The following is a 20,254-nucleotide window of genomic DNA, read 5'->3' as shown; positions in this document are numbered from 1 at the left end:
GCAGAGGCGGAGGCGAGTGTCATCAGCAGAGGCGGAGGCGAGTGTCTTCAGCAGAGGCGGAGGCGAGTGTCTTCAGCAGAGGCGGAGGCGAGTGTCTTCAGCAGAGGCGGAGGCGAGTGTCTTCAGCAGAGGCGGAGGCGAGTGTCTTCAGCAGAGGCGGAGGCGAGTGTCTTCAGCAGAGGCGGAGGCGAGTGTCTTCAGCAGAGGCTGAGGCGAGTGTCTTCAGCAGAGGCGAGTGTCTTCAGCAGAGGCGAGTGTCTTCAGCAGAGGCGAGTGTCTTCAGCAGAGGCGGAGGCGAGTGTCTTCAGCAGAGGCGAGTGTCTTCAGCAGAGGCGGAGGCGAGTGTCTTCAGCAGAGGCGGAGGCGAGTGTCTTCAGCAGAGGCGGAGGCGAGTGTCTTCAGCAGAGGCGGAGGCGAGTGTCATCAGCAGAGGCGGAGGCGAGTGTCATCAGCAGAGGCGGAGGCGAGTGTCTTCAGCAGAGGCGGAGGCGAGTGTCTTCAGCAGAGGCGGAGGCGAGTGTCTTCAGCAGAGGCGGGTGTCATCAGCAGAGCAAGAGGCGAGTGTCTTCAGCAGAGCAAGAGGCGAGTGTCTTCAGCAGAGGCGGAGGCGAGTGTCTTCAGCAGAGCAAGAGGCGAGTGTCTTCAGCAGAGGCGGGTGTCATCAGCAGAGCAAGAGGCGAGTGTCTTCAGCAGAGCAAGAGGCGAGTGTCTTCAGCAGAGGCGGAGGCGAGTGTCTTCAGCAGAGGCAGAGGCGAGTGTCTTCAGCAGAGGCGGAGGCGAGTGTCTTCAGCAGAGGCGGAGGCGAGTGTCTTCAGCAGAGGCGGAGGCGAGTGTCTTCAGCAGAGGCGGGTGTCATCAGCAGAGCAAGAGGCGAGTGTCTTCAGCAGAGCAAGAGGCGAGTGTCTTCAGCAGAGCAAGAGGCGAGTGTCTTCAGCAGAGCAAGAGGCGAGTGTCTTCAGCAGAGCAAGAGGCGAGTGTCTTCAGCAGAGCAAGAGGCGAGTGTGTTCAGCAGAGCAAGAGGCGAGTGTCTTCAGCAGAGCAAGAGGCGAGTGTCTTCAGCAGAGCAGGAGGCGAGTGTCTTCAGCAGAGCAGGAGGCGAGTGTCTTCAGCAGAGCAGGAGGCGAGTGTCTTCAGCAGAGGCGGAGGCGAGTGTCTTCAGCAGAGGCGGAGGCGAGTGTCTTCAGCAGAGGCGGAGGCGAGTGTCTTCAGCAGAGGCGGAGGCGAGTGTCATCAGCAGAGGCGGAGGCGAGTGTCTTCAGCAGAGGCGGAGGCGAGTGTCCTCAGCAGAGGCGGAGGCGAGTGTCCTCAGCAGAGGCGGAGGCGAGTGTCCTCAGCAGAGGCGGAGGCGAGTGTCCTCAGCAGAGGCGGAGGCGAGTGTCCTCAGCAGAGGCGGAGGCGAGTGTCCTCAGCAGAGGCGGAGGCGAGTATCATCAGGATATCGCATCCCATGCTCTACGCTCCTCTGACCCCAGCCTTCGACTTGAATGAGCGATTCTGACCTCACACACAGAAGAAACAAGTGCATGCTGGGATTTTTTTTACATGCAGATTTGGTCAGTGAAGAACAAAAATTGCTCCTCTGCAAGGCTCCACTGAATAACATTACTCCGTGTGCTGTCAGTATAAGGTGTGCTTTATCACATACTGGAGGGCTCATTCACACGTCACTGAGTCTTCACATACACAAATAACAGTCTGTGTCATCAGTTCGGTCAGTGACAATTTTTGTTATCAGAGTTATGTCAGAGTTTCATCAGTTTTTCTACGATAAAAAAAAAACATAAGGAGGTTTCTCCTATCAAATAGTCTAGAAAAAACAGCCAGCAGATAGATGGTATCTGAGAGCTTGCAATTTCTTCATGGATCCATAGAGTTGCATTATTTGGATCAAAATCCGACAAACCTCTGTGATTTTGTGTGACCCACCAAGTCTTCACAAATACAAGGACCTGTGATCAGCCCCATAAAATCTCATAGAAGTGTGCCTATCTGTGATCAGCCCCATAGACTCTCATAGGTAGTGGCTCTATCTGTGATCAGCCCCATAGACTCTCATTAGGTATTAGCTCTATCTGTGATCAGCCCCATAGACTCTCATAGGTAGTGGCTCTATCTGTGATCAGCCCCATAGACTCTCATAGGTAGTGGCTCTATCTGTGATCAGCCCCATAGACTCTCATAGGTAGTGGCTCTATCTGTGATCAGCCCCATAGACTCTCATTAGGTATTAGCTCTATCTGTGATCAGCCCCATAGACTCTCATAGGTAGTGGCTCTATCTGTGATCAGCCCCATAGACTCTCATTAGGTACGATACGAGCTCTATCTGTGATCGGCCCCATAGACTCTCATTAGGTACGAGCTCCATCTGTGATCGGTCCCATAGACTCTCATAGGTACGGGCTCTATGATCAGCCCCATAGACTCTCATAGGTAGTGGCTCTATCTGTGATCAGCCCCATAGACTCTCATTAGGTACGAGCTCTATCTGTGATCAGCCCCATAGACTCTCATTAGGTACGAGCTCCATCTGTGATCGGCCCCATAGACTCTCATGGGTACGGGCTCTATCTGTGATCAGCCCCATAGAGCCCTTACCTATGAGAGTCTATGGGGCTGATCACAGATAGAGCCCATACCTATGAGAGTCTACCTGTGATCAGCCCCATAGACTCTCATAGGAACGGGCTCTATCTGTGATCAGCCCCATAGACTCTCATTAGGTACGAGCTCCATCTGTGATCGGCCCCATAGACTCTCATGGGTACGGGCTCTATCTGTGATCAGCCCCATAGAGCCCTTACCTATGAGAGTCTATGGGGCTGATCACAGATAGAGCCCATACCTATGAGAGTCTACCTGTGATCAGCCCCATAGACTCTCATAGGAACGGGCTCTATCTGTGATCAGCCCCATAGACTCTCATTGGGTACGAGCTCCATCTGTGATCAGCCCCATAGACTCTCATAGGTAGTGGCTCTATCTGTGATCAGCCCCATAGAGCCCGTACCTATGAGAGTCTACCTGTGATCAGCCCCATAGACTCTCATAGGTACGGGCTCTATGGGGCTGATCACAGATAGAGCCCGTTCCTATGAGAGTCTACCTGTGATCAGCCCCATAGACTCTCATAGGAACGGGCTCTATCTGTGATCATCCCCATAGACTCTCATTAGGTACGAGCTCTATCTGTGATCGGCCCCATAGACTCTCATTAGGTACAAGCTCTATCTGTGATCGGCCCCATAGACTCTCATTAGGTACGAGCTCCATCTGTGATCGGCCCCATAGACTCTCATAGGAACGGGCTCTATCTGTGATCAGCCCCATAGACTCTCATTAGGTACGAGCTCCATCTGTGATCGGCCCCATAGACTCTCATTAGGTACGAGCTCCATCTGTGATCGGCCCCATAGACTCTCATAGGTACGAGCTCCATCTGTGATCGGCCCCATAGACTCTCATTAGGTACGAGCTCCATCTGTGATCGGCCCCATAGACTCTCATTAGGTACGAGCTCCATCTGTGATCGGCCCCATAGACTCTCATTAGGTACGAGCTCCATCTGTGATCGGCCCCATAGACTCTCATTAGGTACAAGCTCTATCTGTGATCGGCCCCATAGACTCTCATTAGGTACGAGCTCCATCTGTGATCGGCCCCATAGACTCTCATTAGGTACGAGCTCCATCTGTGATCGGCCCCATAGACTCTCATTAGGTACGAGCTCCATCTGTGATCGGCCCCATAGACTCTCATTAGGTACGAGCTCTATCTGTGATCGGCCCCATAGACTCTCATTAGGTACAAGCTCTATCTGTGATCGGCCCCATAGACTCTCATTAGGTACGAGCTCCATCTGTGATCGGCCCCATAGACTCTCATAGGAACGGGCTCTATCTGTGATCAGCCCCATAGACTCTCATTAGGTACGAGCTCCATCTGTGATCGGCCCCATAGACTCTCATTAGGTACGAGCTCCATCTGTGATCGGCCCCATAGACTCTCATTAGGTACGAGCTCCATCTGTGATCGGCCCCATAGACTCTCATTTGGTACGAGCTCCATCTGTGATCGGCCCCATAGACTCTCATTAGGTACGAGCTCTATCTATGATTGGCCCCATAGACTCTCATTTGGTACGAGCTCCATCTGTGATCGGCCCCATAGACTCTCATTAGGTACGAGCTCCATCTGTGATCGGCCCCATAGACTCTCATAGGTACGGGCTCTATCTGTAATCGGCCCCATAGACTCTCATTAGGTACGAGCTCCATCTGTGATCGGCCCCATAGACTCTCATAGGTGCGGGCTCTATCTGTGATCGGCCCCATAGACTCTCATAGGTGCGGGCTCTATCTGTGATCGGCCCCATAGACTCTCATAGGTGCGGGCCCTATCTGTGAGATACACGAATAAAACTCGTATGAGAAAACCAGACATCAGAATGAGGCCACAGAGAGATGTCAGCGAGCACAAGAGCTGGGTCTGTACAGTGAGGATCTGTGTAATGTCTAATCCTGTCCCCACTTTTTGCACTGCACACCCAGCGCATGTCCTGCTGTACTGCCCCCTATGGCCCATACAGACCACCATCCACATGATGAGGTCTAATAACACACGGATAAACCTGCAAGGGTAAATTTACATGCGAAGTACAGACTGGGAAACAACTGATGAGTCTGTTATTGACCATTTCACTGATCACGATGACAGTGCAGCAGCCAATCAGTGAGCTCAGCAGCTCGGAGTGGGGCAGTCAGTTAACACTCGCAGAGCTCACTGATTGGCTGCTGTACTGTCATCGTGATCAGTGAAATGGTCCATACCAAACACCAGCGTCAGAAACCGGCAGTAGACCCAAGGATGGTGAGGACAGCACGGTTTGTTTGTTTTTTTGTACACTGAAGTGCACTTTTAAGCCTCTATCACATGTCAGTATTTTGCATCAGTGTTTCATCAGTGTGCCATCAGTATTTGGATGCCAAAACCAGGAGTGTCTCAAAAATACAGAACAGGTGTCAGTCTTTCAATTATAGTTCTTCTCTGTAAGTTCCATTCCTGGTTTTGGCATCCAAACACTGATGACATACTGACGAAACACTGATGACATACTGACGAAACACTGATGCAAAATACTGACGTGTGAAAGAGGCCTTAGACGAAGATTAACTGAAAGTGAAAAAACTCCTTTAGAGTCTGTGCGCACTGGGGCATTTGCTTTTCTTAAGAAAAATCCGCACCCTCTGACAGAATCCACACCCGCGGCAAAAACGCACCCGAATGCAGTTTGCCTCGGTTTTTTCATGGGTTGGTCTATTATCTATGGCAAAAACGCAGGTACCTGCGGAAAAGAAGTGACATTCTGCTTCTTTTTGCTGCAGAAAGTCTGCAGCAAAACCTATTGGAAGTAAAACGCAGTGTGCGCACAGCATTTTGGTTTTCCCATAGATTTTGCTGGGGAAGGACTGCAGGAAGGTTATGAACAAAAACGGCACCTTTTCTACAGAAAAAACCGTGACATATCCGCGGCAAAAAAACGCAGTGTGCGCACAGGGCCTTAAGGTTGTCATGGGGTCACTATGACTGGTAGCATTGTCCTATGGTTACAGTTCAGTACAGTGTCAGGACAGGAGCACCATGCAGCAGTCTTCAGTATACAGTGGCAGGGCAGAGTGGCGGGCTTCAGTATACAGTGGCAGGGCAGAGTGGCGGGCTTCAGTGTACAGTGGCAGCGCAGAGTGGCGGCCTTCAGTATACAGTGGCAGGGCAGAGTGGCGGCCTTCAGTATACAGTGGCAGGGCAGAGTGGCAGCCTTCAGTATACAGTGGCAGCGCAGAGTGGCGGGCTTCAGTATACAGTGGCAGGGCAGAGTGGCAGGCTTCAGTGTATAGTGGCGGGGCAGAGGGGCGGGCTTCAGTGTACAGTGGCAGGGCAGAGTGGCGGCCTTCAGTATACAGTGGCAGCGCAGAGTGGCGGCCTTCAGTATACAGTGGCAGCGCAGAGTGGCGGCCTTCAGTATACAGTGGCAGCGCAGAGTGGCGGCCTTCAGTATACAGTGGCAGCGCAGAGTGGCGGCCTTCAGTATACAGTGGCAGCGCAGAGTGGCGGGCTTCAGTATACAGTGGTGGGGCAGAGTGGCGGGCTTCAGTATACAGCGGTGGGGCAGAGTGGCGGGCTTCAGTATACAGCGGTGGGGCAGAGTGGCGGGCTTCAGTATACAGCGGTGGGGCAGAGTGGCGGGCTTCAGTATACAGTGGTGGGGCAGAGTGGCGGGCTTCAGTATACAGCGGTGGGGCAGAGTGACGGGCTTCAGTATACAGAGGTGGGGCAGAGTGACGGGCTTCAGTATACAGCGGTGGGGCACAGTGACGGGCTTCAGTATACAGTGGTGGGGCAGAGTGGCGGGCTTCAGTATACAGTGGCGGGGCAGAGTGGCGGGCTTCAGTATACAGTGGTGGGGCAGAGTGGCGGCCTTCAGTATACAGTGGCAGGGCGGAGTGGCGGGCTTCAGTATACAGTGGCGGGGCAGAGTGGCGGGCTTCAGTGTACAGTGGCGGGGCAGAGTGGCGGGCTTCAGTGTACAGTGGCAGGGCAGAGTGGCGGGCTTCAGTGTACAGTGGCAGGGCAGAGTGGCGGACTTCAGTATACAGTGGCAGCGCAGAGTGGCGGCCTTCAGTATACAGTGGCGGGGCAGAGTGGCGGGCTGAAGTATACAGTGGCGGGGCAGAGTGGCGGGCTTCAGTATACAGTGGTGGGGCAGAGTGGTGGGCTTCAGTATACAGTGGTGGGGCAGAGTGGCGGGCTTCAGTATACAGTGGTGGGGCAGAGTGGCGGGCTTCAGTATACAGTGGCGGGGCAGAGTGGCGGCCCTCAGTATACAGTGGTGGGGCAGAGTGGCGGGCTTCGATATACAGTGGTGGGGCAGAGTGGCAGGCTGAAGTATACAGTGGCGGGGCAGAGTGGCGGGCTGAAGTATACAGTAGCGGGGCAGAGTGGCGGCCTTCAGTATACAGTGGTGGGGCAGAGTGGCGGCCTTCAGTATACAGTGGTGGGGCAGAGTGGCGGCCTTCAGTATACAGTGGTGGGGCAGAGTGGCGGATTTCAGTATACAGTGGCGGGGCAGAGTGGTGGGCTGAAGTATACAGTGGCGGGGCAGAGTGGCGGGCTGAAGTATACAGTGGTGGGCTTCAGTATACAGTGGCAGGGCAGAGTGACGGGCTGAAGTAATTGGTCAGTGTGGCAGGGCAGAGTGGCAGGGCAGTGTCACAGACCTGCACATCCCTGAACCCCCCCATTAGGTGCAGACACAGGTTGGGGTCACACTATTCCTGACTTTCAGGGCTCTGAAGCCCTTTGCACTGCACATGGAGGGGGATTCTATCACAGATATGAAGTAAAAAACAGGACAGAAATTCTCCAGTGTTCACATGAAACAATCACCTCCTAGAGAAGTGATGAGTCTCCTGCCTCCCCTCCACTCACCAGAAGCACAGCCAGCAGTGTGTGCAGAGCTGCCATCCTCACACTCTTCTATCTGGCAGCCGCACAGCTCACTGGTCTTCACATGGTGAGTGTAGATTAGTGATGTGTCGGTCGCGAACGATCCGACACAAAGATCCGGCTCTCTGCTGTGAACGACAGGAGCCCGATCACTAGTGTGAGCCACTAAAATATCTAAACGGCTCTTTTCGCCGTCAAAACCCCGCCCACCCGCGGCTAAACTCCGCCTACTCAGCAATCTAATTGGCCACTTGTAAGTGGGCGGGGTTTAGCAGCGGGTGGGTGGGGCTTTAGCGGCGTTACTATAATCTTAAATACCACCTGGGGTGATCACATATTTAATAAGGAGCCGAGAACGATCTGAAAGAGTGAGCGGAGCCATGGGAACCGGATCACCAAAAAGAGCCGTACTGCCCATCACTAGTGTAGATGCAGAGCTTCATCCTCCTCAGCGCTGCCTTCATGCTCCTGGCACATTCCTGAGTGAGTCGAGCAATCTACATTTGATTGGTGGAGCCTTCCAGAGCAGCCACCTCCTGACTGCTGATTCACCTATCAGCACTTTCCTTTCATTTTCTCTTGTTCTGACTGCAGCCTGATGTCTGTGCCCTCGCATCACCCTGCCCCCTGCAGCAAATGCCGGATTTACAGTACTACCCTTGCTCTACTCCTGCACACTTAAGAGAAGCTGAAGCTACAGGTGGGCCCCTCTGAGAACGCGGGGCCCGGGGCAACCGCCCCCTCTGCCCCCCTGCTAGCTACGCTACTGATTCGGAGCCCTGCCCTGCACCCTAACAGTTAATTTTCACCACATATGAGGTATCTGCGTACTCAGGAGACATTGCACAATAAATTGTGTGGTGCATTTTTTCCTGTTACCCTTGTGGGAAAAAAGCTTTGATGCCACTTTGATACCCATTTTGTGCCAGTTTTATACTTTTAAGTGTATTCACATCACTATATTGTATTTTATTATTGTGATTTTTTTTTTTTTTAATTTTTGTTGTTAAACTTGGAAAAAAGAAAAAAACAACTTAGCGATACCGGTTCGAAAATAAGGGAAATGTCTGTTTTTACCACATATATACTCCGCCCCCCACACTGACTGACAGCCGATCAGCATTAGAGCCTGCTGTCAGTCAGCACCGAGGTCGCGATATACTGAGCAGTGACTAAAACCACATCGGTGCCATCCCTATGACTGAAAGCTGGAAGCCGTCTCAATATATGTCTATGATCACATGTAAATATTTCATAGCTGTGTAGTAACACTTATTATTTTGTATATATGGCTGTATTTTACCTGGTTGGGGCTAATAACAGATTTGGATTGACAGTAGCATTTTCCTCTGTGTTACACATTTGGAAGTGGGCGGGGGGGGGGGCAGTTTAGTATTTATTTTTGTTTTCATCTTCCTTTCCTTGTAACTGGGACTGATATAATAAAAGCAGTAACCCACATGGCCTCTGTATATGGGGGAGGAGACACTATCAGCTCTTTCTACCCTGTTTCCTCGAAAATAAGACCTACCCTGAAAATAAGCCCTAGCAGGATTTTTGTTTGTTTTTTTGACTATACTTAAAATATAAGCCGCACTCCAAAAATAAACCTTGGTTATGGTTCCATAGGGAAGTGTCCAAGCAGCTAAAAAAGTTAATAGAGCAGGACTTTTATCAAAGAAGGCAGGCACCACCAAAAGAAAGTAGATACCCTTCCCCAGAAAAAAGCACTCATTAGACCCCAAAACGTTACGGTTGGAGAGTACCGATGGTGAACGGGCTCTCACACAGAGATCTGTGTCACTGTCAGGTCCCAATATCAGACTTCCACATTTATTATCTAAGTGGTGACTAGAGATGAGTGGACTCGTGGACGTTCGGCTTCTGCTGATCCAGCTGAACATTTGTAAAGATCGGTTCTGATCTTGGACTTGACCTGAACTTCATTTGAAGTCACTGGTTGGCAGTTCGGTTCTCCACCCACATGAAGCCATAAACAGATCACTTCCAAGAGAGGGCATTTTTTTGTTTTATTTCTTGGTGTACAATACATCTGATCACATGAGAGTGGTTTGCAGACGTGAAGCTCCCGAACTCCAAACCTGAACTTCACTTGGAAAAGTCTGAGTTTGTACCGAACACCGAACTTCAGGTTCACTCATCTCTAGTAGTGAATGAAAATGAGACTTTTGTAAAATAAAACAAAAATAAAAATTGGTTGGAGTCTCCATTTTCCGACATCGAAGTTGAGTGATGACTTGTTTTTTGCTTGATGAGCCAACGTTTTCATTGATACCATTTTAGGTGCAATACTTTTATGGGTCGGTTTTGCGACTTCATTTCATGTTGAAATTTTTTTTTTTTTGCCCAAATGATATTTTACCTCCATTATTATCTCCATTAATTTTACATATCGGCTCATCTCCTTCCCATTCAGGTCCTTACAATATCGGATCCTCTCAGTTGTTTTATTCTACATAAGAGAATTCTCCTGATTGCCCCGTGAAGGATGGATATGGACAGGGACAAGATGGCGGAGAGGATATTACACCTCACCCTAGAGATCCTCTTCCGGCTTACTGGAGAGGTGAGAGATTCTGATGACGTCACATTACATCATTCTTATCTATGGGAATAACAGATGGACAGAACTGGAGAGGTGAGGACTCTGGAAATGTCTGGAGTGAGATTTATTACTGTGTCTCTCCATAACCAGGATTACACAGTGGTGAAGAAGACCTCTAGTGAGCGCTGTCAGGCCCCTGTGTCTGAGGGATGGGGAAGACCCCTGAGCCCAATCACGGGGCCTCCACCTCACCCCCCGATACATGAGGACATCAATGACCAGAAGATCCTAGAACTCACCTACAAGATGATTGAGCTGCTGACTGGAGAGGTGACACTGCTGGGAATGCTGGGACATTATACAGTAACGCTATGAAGGGATCGGGGGTGACGGTATCATTGTATGTGTCAGGTTCCTATAAGGTGTCAGGACGTCACCGTCTATTTCTCCATGGAGGAGTGGAAGTATTTAGAAGGACACAAAGATCAGTACAAGGACGTCATGATGGAGGATCCCCAGCCCCTCACATCACCAGGTAATAGACAGGACTAAATACACACGGCCTATAATTATCTGTATGTAAGGAATGAATTCAGTCCCTGTATGTGTCTCCTCCAGGTCTATCCAGTAAGAGGACAACACCAGAGAGATGTCCCCGTCCTCTTCTCCCACAGGAATGTAAACAAGAAGACCCCGATGTTCCTCATGATGTGTTTCCTCCAGCTCTATCCAGTAAGAGATATCTACTCATGTACTTTCTACACAAATTTTGTGTTTACATTTTTAGACTTTCTGCTCTGGATTTTTTTCAGCTGTGTTTTCTTTGCTTCTGCTTCTTCTGCTGTTTGTTTCTAGTGTCTTCTTTATGTCGTTATGAAGGCAACTAAAAGACCTGCAGAGGGTTCATGAATACCCTGTTTACCTGAAAAGACGACCTACACCGAAAATAAGCCCTAGCATGATTTTATGGGATTTTTGGTGAATGCTTGAAATATAAACCCTACTCCAAAAATAATCCCTAGTTACAGTCAGGGGCAGCGTTGTGAGGAGACAATCTGAGCAATTTCTCAGGAACCCCACTCTCTTAGGGAACCCATCAGTTGTATTCTAAGGTTGATTGTTTGAGGATCTTTGATGACTTCAGAGTCATGTGACATGATGTAACCAAAGGTCTCTTCATTGCAGGAGTCTAAATGAATTTAATAGAAGACAGACTGGCATTAGGGGAAAGGGAGAGCAAACTAACCCATTCTCTTAGCGTCCCCAGTGTTTATATGCTGATTAAGGACTGCTTAAGGACCTTTTTGACATCAGATAATGTGACCAAAGGTCTGTTAACTAGAAGTATAAAGATGAAGAGGAGATAGGCTGGTGTGTGGGTGTTCACGCCAATTTAAACCAGCTTTTGCCAAAATGAGCAGAGCTAGGCCGGAAGAAGGGTGTGAGGCCACCGCTTCTCTAATTCATAACAAACTGCGGCATTCCCTATGTCAGAAATCTCACTCCAGTCCTTGGCGTAATTTTTCAGTATACATCGCCGGTCTTGATGAATTGGAGGCCTAATGTTTATCTGCACAGACAGCAAGACCCTGCTACCTGCTGTGGTTACAAAGCCTAAGGATGGGTCATGAATGTTATAGTCCCGGACATCCCCGTTAAATATCCGGCATCTGTCTGTAACTATTTTATTTTCGTCTTTCAAAAAAAATATTTTCTAATAGTCTATGTTGTGGATCAATGTTGCAAGGAGATTTTTGCAGGTTTTGCCAACTGTCATGGCAGCGTCATGATCTGTGAAAATTATAGATTCTGGTACTCTGCATGTTCACTTCTCTGATGCCTGTGAGCAGTGCAGTGAGACGAAGGCATCAAACCCCAGGCTTGGGCAGGCTAGCAAGAGGTATTCTCTGCTGAGTTGCTTGTCAATGTCTTTGATCACATGCTGTGGAGGAGAAAGTATGATTCGCTCCCCTTCTGTATATGCTGGCTGGACTATTTCATTAATGCCAACTATAAGTTACCTATACTGGTCTGGTCAGGTGTTGTGATCCAGCTTTATGGGTGGTTGTTCAGCATTATTGCTCTGAGCTGTTTTGTTAACCCTTTTTGTCTTTTTGTTGCTGCCTTCCTGCTCTTGCTTTTCTCCTTAAGGTGGCTTTACACGCTACGATTTCGCTACAGCGATCTCGTTGGGGTCACGGAATTTGTGACTCACATCCGGCCGCTGTAGTGATCTTGTTGTGTGTGACTCCTATGAGCGATTTTGAATTGTCGCAAAAACGTTCAAAATCGCTCATCGTGACATGCCCCCCTCCTCCCAATTATCGTTGCTGATATTTGGGCGATGTAGTTTGTCATTCCTGCGGCAGCACACATCGCTACGTGTGACCCCGCAGGAACGTGGAACCTCTCCTTATCTGCCGCCGGCCGCAATGAGGAAGGAAGAAGGTGGGCGGGATGTTACGTCCCGCTCATCTCCGCCCCTCCGCTTTGATTGGGCGACCGCTTAGTGACGTTGCTGGGACGCCGAACAGACCGCCCCCTTAGAAAGGAGGCGGTTCGCCGGTCACAGTGACGTTGCTATGCAGGTACGTACGTGTGACGGGGGTGCGCGATTTTGTGCGCGACGGGCAGCGATATGCCCGTGTCGCACAAACGATGGGGGCGGGTCACACACTAGCGATATCGGTACCGATATCGCAGCGTTTAAAGCCCGCTTTAGTCTCTCACTGTTTATTTCTGTCAGTTTGTAATGTGTCCTGTCTGTCTTAATCTGTGTTTCCATCATACTCCTGCCCCTTCCTTCCCCGGGGGGGATAACAGATTAGATCTTGTCAGGAGAATAGTAAGGCACGGGACTCCGGAATCTCCATCTTCAGGGGTAATCAGAGATTAGGAATAGCTTAGGGTCCCCTAGCATGAGAGATGGTATAGGAGCCCCCTGTCCCTCATTATCCTGCAGTCACACTGTGAAAATTAATCAGATTATTTCCTGTAGCACATTCCAGAGAACTGGTGCTAGGAATGAGAGATCCGAATTAATGAAAATGTAACTCTTAAGCGAGCTTTACACGCTACAACAAATCTAACGATGTGTCGGCGGGGTCACGTCATAAGTGACGCACATCCGGCATCGTTAATGTTGTTGTAGCGTGTGACAGGTACGTGCGATTGAACGTAAAACCGTTCATTGCATACACGTTGTTCATTTGCTAAAAAATTGAACGTCAGGTTGTTTATCGTACCCGGGGTAGCACACATCGCAGTGTGTGACACCCCGGGAACGATGAACACATGTTACCTGCGTCCCGCAGCTCCCACCGGCAATACGGAAGGAAGGAGGTGGGCGGGATGTTTACGTCCCGCTCATCTCCGCTTCTATTGGCCGGCTGCCGTGTGATGTCGCTGTGACGCCGAACGTCCCTCCCACTACAGGAAGTGGATGTTCGCCGCCCACATCGAGGTCGTATGGACGGGTAAGTATGTGTGATGGGAAATAATCGTTTGTGCGACATGTTCAAAAAAATTGAATGTGCCGCACATACGATGGGGCGGTTACGATCGCATACGATATCGTATGCTTAATCGTAACGTGTAAAGCAGGCTTTAGATGTCGAAATTGGACAACAGATTCAGAATACATTTTTTCCTAATGTAATATCTGATGTTATGGTTTAAAATAATAAATGTACTTTCAAGATATTATTAAAACTAATAACATTGTGTTTATTTTTAGCAGATGACTATATTGGGAGTTCAGATGGAAATCTAATATCTTCAGAATTTATAACAGACAATCAAAGTATCACACATGATACCTATGAAGAGCATTCTATTGTTTCAGATATACCTCCAGTCCTTCCTCGGAAAGCTTTAACATCTGATCTTTTCAAACCAGTCCAAAATTCCGATTTATCACAGAATTGTAAGCAAAATAAAAATTACAGAAGGGATGTGGAACATGAAACGGCTCCTACAAGGGAGAAACCATTTTCATGTTCAAAATGTGGAAAATGTTTTACCAGGAAATCACATCTTAATATCCATCAAATAACTCACACAGGGAAGAAGCCATTCCCATGCCTAGAATGTGGAAAATGTTTTACTCATAAAATAACCCTTGCTAACCATCAAAAATATCACTCTGTGGAGAAGCCATTTTCATGTTCCGAGTGTGGGAAATGTTTTATTCAGAAATCAGAACTTGTTCAGCATCAAAGATCTCACACAGGGGAGAAGCCATTTTCATGTTCAAAATGTGGGAAATGTTTTACAAAGAAATCACATCTTAATACCCATCAAATAACTCACACAGGGAAGAAGCCATTTTCATGCCCAGAATGTGGAAAATGTTTTAGTTGGAAAATAACCCTTGCAAACCATCAAAAAAATCACTCTGGGGAGAATCTATTTTCATGTTCAGAGTGTGGGAAATGTTTTACTCGGAAATCAGATCTTCTTGAGCATCAAAAAATTCACACAGGGGAGAAGCCATTTTCATGTTCAGAATGTGGGAAATGTTTTATTCGGAAAAAAGATCTTGTTGAGCATCAAAGAATTCACACAGGGGAGAAGCCATTTTCATGTTCAGAATGTGGGAAATGTTTTATTCAAAAATCAAACCTTGTTAGACATCAGAAAATTCACACAGGGGAGAAGCCATTTTCATGTTCAGAGTGTGGGAAATGTTTTATTCAGAAATCAGAACTTGTTGAGCATCAAAGAATTCACACAGGGGAGAAGCCGTTTTCATGTGCAGAGTGTGGGCAATGTTTTATTCGGAAATCAGAACTTGTTGTGCATCAAAAATGTCACACAGGGGAGAAGCCATTTTCATGTTCACAGTGTGGGAAATGTTTTAATTGGAAATCAGAACTTGTTGTGCATCAAAGATGTCACACAGGGGAGAAGCCGTTTTCATGTGCAGAGTGTGCGAAATGTTTTATTCGGAAATCAGAACTTGTTGTGCATCAACGATATCACACAGGGGAGAAGCCATTTTCATGTTCAGAATGTGGGAAATGTTTTATTCAGAAATCAGAACTTGTTGGGCATCAAAGATCTCACACAGGTGAGAAGCCATTTTCATGTTCAGAGTGTGGGAAATGTTTTAGTCAGAAAACAGGCCTTATTAGACATCAGAAAAGTCACACAGGGGAGAAACCATTTTCATGTTCACAGTGTGAGAAATGTTTCATTTGGAAATCAGAACTTGTTTTGCATCAGAAAAATCACACAGGGGCAGGGGAGAAACCATTTTCATGTTCAGAGTGTGGGAAATGTTTTACCTGGAAATCAGAACTTGTTAGGCATCAAAGATCTCACACCGAGGAGAAGCCATTTTCATGCCCAGAATGTGGGAAATGTTTTACTAGGAAATCAAGTCTTGTTTACCATCAAAAAAAGCACACAAAAGAAACCATTTTTATGTTCTGAAGGTGGAAAAAGTAATTCTCAGAAATCAGATCTTATTAAACATGGGAAGAAGCCACACACAGAAGGAACCTTTTTCATGTTGTGAATAATTGCTATTTGTAACTAGAAAATCAAGTTTTTCCAACCATCAGAAAACCAACTGAGTGGAGCAGCCATTCTTGCTTTCAGATTTTGCAAAATGTTTTTTTATCATTAATCAGGTCCTGTTGTCAGATGAGTCATACGGGAGAAGCCATCATGATGTACCATAATTCAAAGAGTTTTATCCAAAAATACAATTGCTCAAGTAAGAATTGGGGAGGGAAAGAACCATTTTCTGTCTTTTGAAACTTACCATATTTTTCGGACCATAAGACACACCTAGGTTTTGAAGGAGGAAAATAGGGAAAAAGATTGTAAGTTGGGAATTTCAAGAGCCTTCATGAACATTTGTGAAAGGTTCTGATACTGGATTATATTTAAATAATTCACTAATCTCGGGTTCCCCACTGCTTTCTTTTACTAAAAAGCGCAGCCCCAGATTGGAGATAGGAACTCTGAAGTATATCACATTGTATATAACTGCATTTCAAAACTTGTTGTTTTAATACATGCTTGTAAAATATATATTCTTCATGCCTATCTTTCTATATTGTTTAAATGTGATAATTTTGCCTCAGAACCTCTGGAGTTGAGGCAGAACTGTAGGCATTTCGCACAAAAATAGTGAGGGGATGTCACAGAGGTGTCACAGCCGGCGAACAATCCAGTGGCAGCAAGTGTTGACAGCATCTTGACAGAAAACCCCCCCAGAAATATAGAAATGTTTGCAAATTTTTTAAACAAGAAAAACTGAAATATGACGTGGTCATACAGTAAGTATTCAGCCCCCTTGCTCAGTACTGAGTAGAAGCTCCCTTTTGAGCTAGTACAGCCATGAGTCTTCTTGGGAATGATGCAACAAGCTTTACACACCAGGATTTGGGGATCCTCTGCAATTCTCCTTGCAGATCCTCTCCAGTTCCGTCAGGTTCGATGGTGAACGTTGGTGGACAGCCATTTTCAGATCTCTCCAGAGATGCTCAATTGGGTTTAGGTCAGGGCTCAGGCTGGGCCGGTCAAGAATGATCACAGAGTTGTTCTGAAACCACTCCTTTGTTATTTTAGCTGTCTGCTTAGGGTCATTGTCTTGTTGGAAGGTGAACCTTCATCCAAGTCTGAGGTCCAGAGCACTCTGGAAGAGGTTTTCTTCCAGGATATCTCTGTACTTGGCCGCATTCATGTTTCCTTCAATTGTAGCCAGTCGCTCTGTCCCTGCCCCCATAGCATGATGCTACCACCACCATGTGTCACTGTTGGGATTGTATTGGGCAGGTGATGAGCAGTGCTTGGTTTTCTCCATACATACCGCTTAAAATTATCAGCAAAAAGTTCTATCTTCGTCTCATCAGACCAGAGAATCTTATTTCTCATAGTCTGGGAGTCCTTCATGTGTGTTTGTGGGGATTTTTTGCAAACTCTATGCAGCTTTCATATGTCTTGCACTGAGGAGAGGCTTCCGTCCTGCCAGGTCCTGACTGCAGCACAAACATTCTACCTCATTCATTATTGAAGGCACTAGAATGTACGGGCCCCTTCCAGGTGTATATTACAGAGGATTTGAGATATACGGGTTCCTTCCAGGTCCTGACTACAGCCCGTACATTCCAGCTGATTCATTACTGAAGACACTAGAATGTCTGGGCTCCTTCTGTGATACCCTGGCAAAACCAGGTAGTCACAGAAGTAGTCCACCCTCCTTGATACCACCAGCAACCCACACTCAGGTACAACACACAGCCATTTAAGCCTAGCCACCCCCTCATGACAATAGGGGCACACCAGTAGGCGGGATTAGGCGGCTGAGAACGCCCACCTAGGGGTCATGAAGTGTCAGGGGCGGGAATACATCAGAACAGTCTGAGTGAAGTCTAGAAAGACAACAGAACAGTTGAGGTCTGAGTGAGTTGACAATGGTGGAGTTGAAGTCAGGAGTCAAGTGCAGACAGAGAAGTAGAGTCAGGGGTAGGGGCCCCTGGACTACCTGGCTGTGTGGCAGACAATAAACAGGGCCACTGGCAATGGATATCCGGTCGCGGGAGACCTTAAGTGGACAGGGGCAGGGTTGTAGTCCGCCGGTGCTGACAGCAGGAAACCAGTCTGGAGGCCGTGCACAGATGGGGTGCCTGGACCCTAGGACGAGGAAGGTTGCATGGCCCTTGTTAATTAACCAGCAGAGGACGAGGTTTCAGGCCTTGTTCTCCAGAAGCCCAGAGAACGAAACGGAAGCCCAGCGCGGGGGATAGGGTGTCCGTCAGAACCCACAGAAATCCCAAGGGTCAGATTTCGCAGGCCACAGCTCCCAAACATAACACAGTACCGGGAGTGGACTTCCCCGTTCCATGCGGAGTCATCCCACAGAAGACACAAACACAGAGTGCAGGAGGAAGGGACCCCTGTTTGCTACACCCGGGTGTGGGACCCAAATACACTCACCAAAGGCGATCGGTCACTGGCAACTTGGTTTACCACTGGATTTGTGTGTGATTCTTAAACTGTGAGTACACCATTGGTCCCCGGTCGAACCCGGCACGCCACCTCCAGCAGCCATTACTCCCGTGTACAAAAGGGCCCCGGGACTACACCTCCCCTACCCGTGGAAGGGATTCCATCTTGCTGCTCTGCTTCATCAGCCCCGGGCCCCCCTTCACCAGGCAGCGGCGGTGTCACCATCCTTCACCGCAACCCACGGGTGGCGTCACCGACACATCAATCCTCTGTAAATACCCCTTTCCGACGGTTGTGAGGACGGACGGCCATGCGAGCCCGGGACCGGTCACCACTCCAGCCGCAGCAGCGAACCCGGATCCGAGTAGTTTCAGAAATGGCAGCAGCCCCCACCCGCAACAACCCGAGCCTGGCATCACGAACAGGATTCCTACCCCATCTACAGACCTGGATGACATGCACATGGCCACAGCTCCTGGGGACACAGACTGCTATTCAGCTTAACGTGTACACAAAAGGCAAATACAGCATTAACCCCGGAGGGTCTGTAGCACATATTCATTTTATGAGCCCACTCATAAGATATATACATTGATTACCTCAAGGATCTTCCTGCATTTCTATACAGGCGATTAATTTTCCCTAACTGCCCAGGAAGGACAGGATATTCCTACCCTGAATTCCACTGTGGAGGGAACAGGAAAAACCTCACCGTATTGACATTTTTTTTGGATTTCTGGACGAACGTCTTTATACACATGCCTATGAGTAAGGAGACCATTAAGGAAACTCCAAAAAACTCTTTTCTTCACAGTAATTTAGTGATTAATGTGATCAAGGTCCTGGAGGACCGAAACGTTATTGTCGCAATTGTCGCATGTCTTTCATTTGTTGCTATCTTGTCTTCTGTATTAAAAATCTATTAGCATTGAGAAAAAGAGTTATATATTTATTCATTTTTGCCCATTGAGAGTGCAGTGTTATATTTTTGTATGCACCAGTTACATGCGGACATCAGCTGCTGGAATATTCACTGCTCCCCACACCCGGGATTATGGGCTAGGGGAGCAGTGAATATTCATTCTCTAATAGCAGACACTCATGATCACCCAGCCGCAGCATTAAGTTGTCAGCTGGGTGATCATGTGTGCCCGCTATTAAAGATAATGAATATTTACTGCTCACCATACCTATAATTCTGCCCACCCCTCGATGGCAGCTTCAGTGCCTAGATGTAGACGGGATTATGAGAGTGAGCAGCAGTGAATATTCACTTTTGATATTAGCCAGCGCATTGTTAGCCCTGGTGCTCGTTCCTGCCTCCTGTGACCCACTCCTCCTCCTCTGCCACCCCTCCAGCCACAGTCGGGAGCATTCAGACTATGAGACAACCCCCCTTTCCTACACATTTTATTGGGGGGGGGGAAATGTCAAAGTCCGAAAAAAACAGTAATTGGTCAACAAATAGTAAAAGTAAAAAAATTACAATAGTCAAAATCTAATAATAATAATAATAATAATAATATTAATAATAAAAAAAAAATAATAAAAGGGCACAAATTATTGTGAATCTGTCTGACCGTTTCAGGCACCACCCTCTTTCACTAAATTCCTCTGACAATTTTTAGAAGTGTCCCTAATGTCCCCCAAAAGAAACTTCCAGGTTGTGAGATCCCACAACCCTCAGTGATCACTCTCACCGTGAAAAAGTGAGCTCTACGACCCCAGCTCTGCGGCATCCTTCTTAAGTTCAGTAAAATGTTAAAAAAGTATGTGACAGCGCTGGATTAGTGGAGAGAGCAGTGTCTCGTGCTTAGAGCAGCTGCAGAGATCTGTGGGATCCCTCTCTACATACTGAAATCCCACAAAATTGAAATTCGGGCTCAACTCTGTTAGTAAGTTGTGAAAGGTTTTGATACTGGATTATATTTACATAATTCACTAATCAGTTTGCCTACTGCTTTATTTACTAAAAAGTGCAGCCCCAGATTGGAGATAGGAACTCTTAGGGGTACTTTGCACACTACGACATCGCAAGCCGATGCTTGCGATGCCGAGCGCGATAGTCCCTGCCCCCGTCGCAGCAACGATATCTTGTGATTGCTGCCGTAGCGAACATTATCGCTACGGCAGCTTCACATGCACTCACCTGCCCTGCCACGTTGCTCTGGTCGGCGAACCGCCTCCTTACTAAGGGGGCGGGTCGTGCGGCATCACACGGCAG

The 20,254-nt window shown here is 48.0% G+C and overlaps 1 protein-coding gene across 1 annotated transcript in view; it reads left to right on the top strand.

Moving 5' to 3' along the window:
* Nucleotides 1-18,862, top strand: part of LOC142313140 (uncharacterized) — a 137,760-nt gene extending 118,898 nt beyond the window's left edge. The window contains exon 15 of the mRNA XM_075352127.1: nt 14,289-18,862. Within this exon, the coding sequence (XP_075208242.1) occupies nt 14,289-15,504 (1,216 nt within the window). The 3' untranslated portion in view covers nt 15,505-18,862. The remainder of the gene's footprint in view (nt 1-14,288) is intronic.
* The last annotated feature ends 1,392 nt before the right edge of the window (nt 18,863-20,254 follow it).

Source organism: Anomaloglossus baeobatrachus, chromosome 5, assembly GCF_048569485.1.
Source record: "Anomaloglossus baeobatrachus isolate aAnoBae1 chromosome 5, aAnoBae1.hap1, whole genome shotgun sequence".
In the NCBI taxonomy this organism is placed as follows: Eukaryota; Metazoa; Chordata; class Amphibia; order Anura; family Aromobatidae; genus Anomaloglossus; species Anomaloglossus baeobatrachus.
This window is presented reverse-complemented; position numbering and strand designations above follow the sequence as displayed.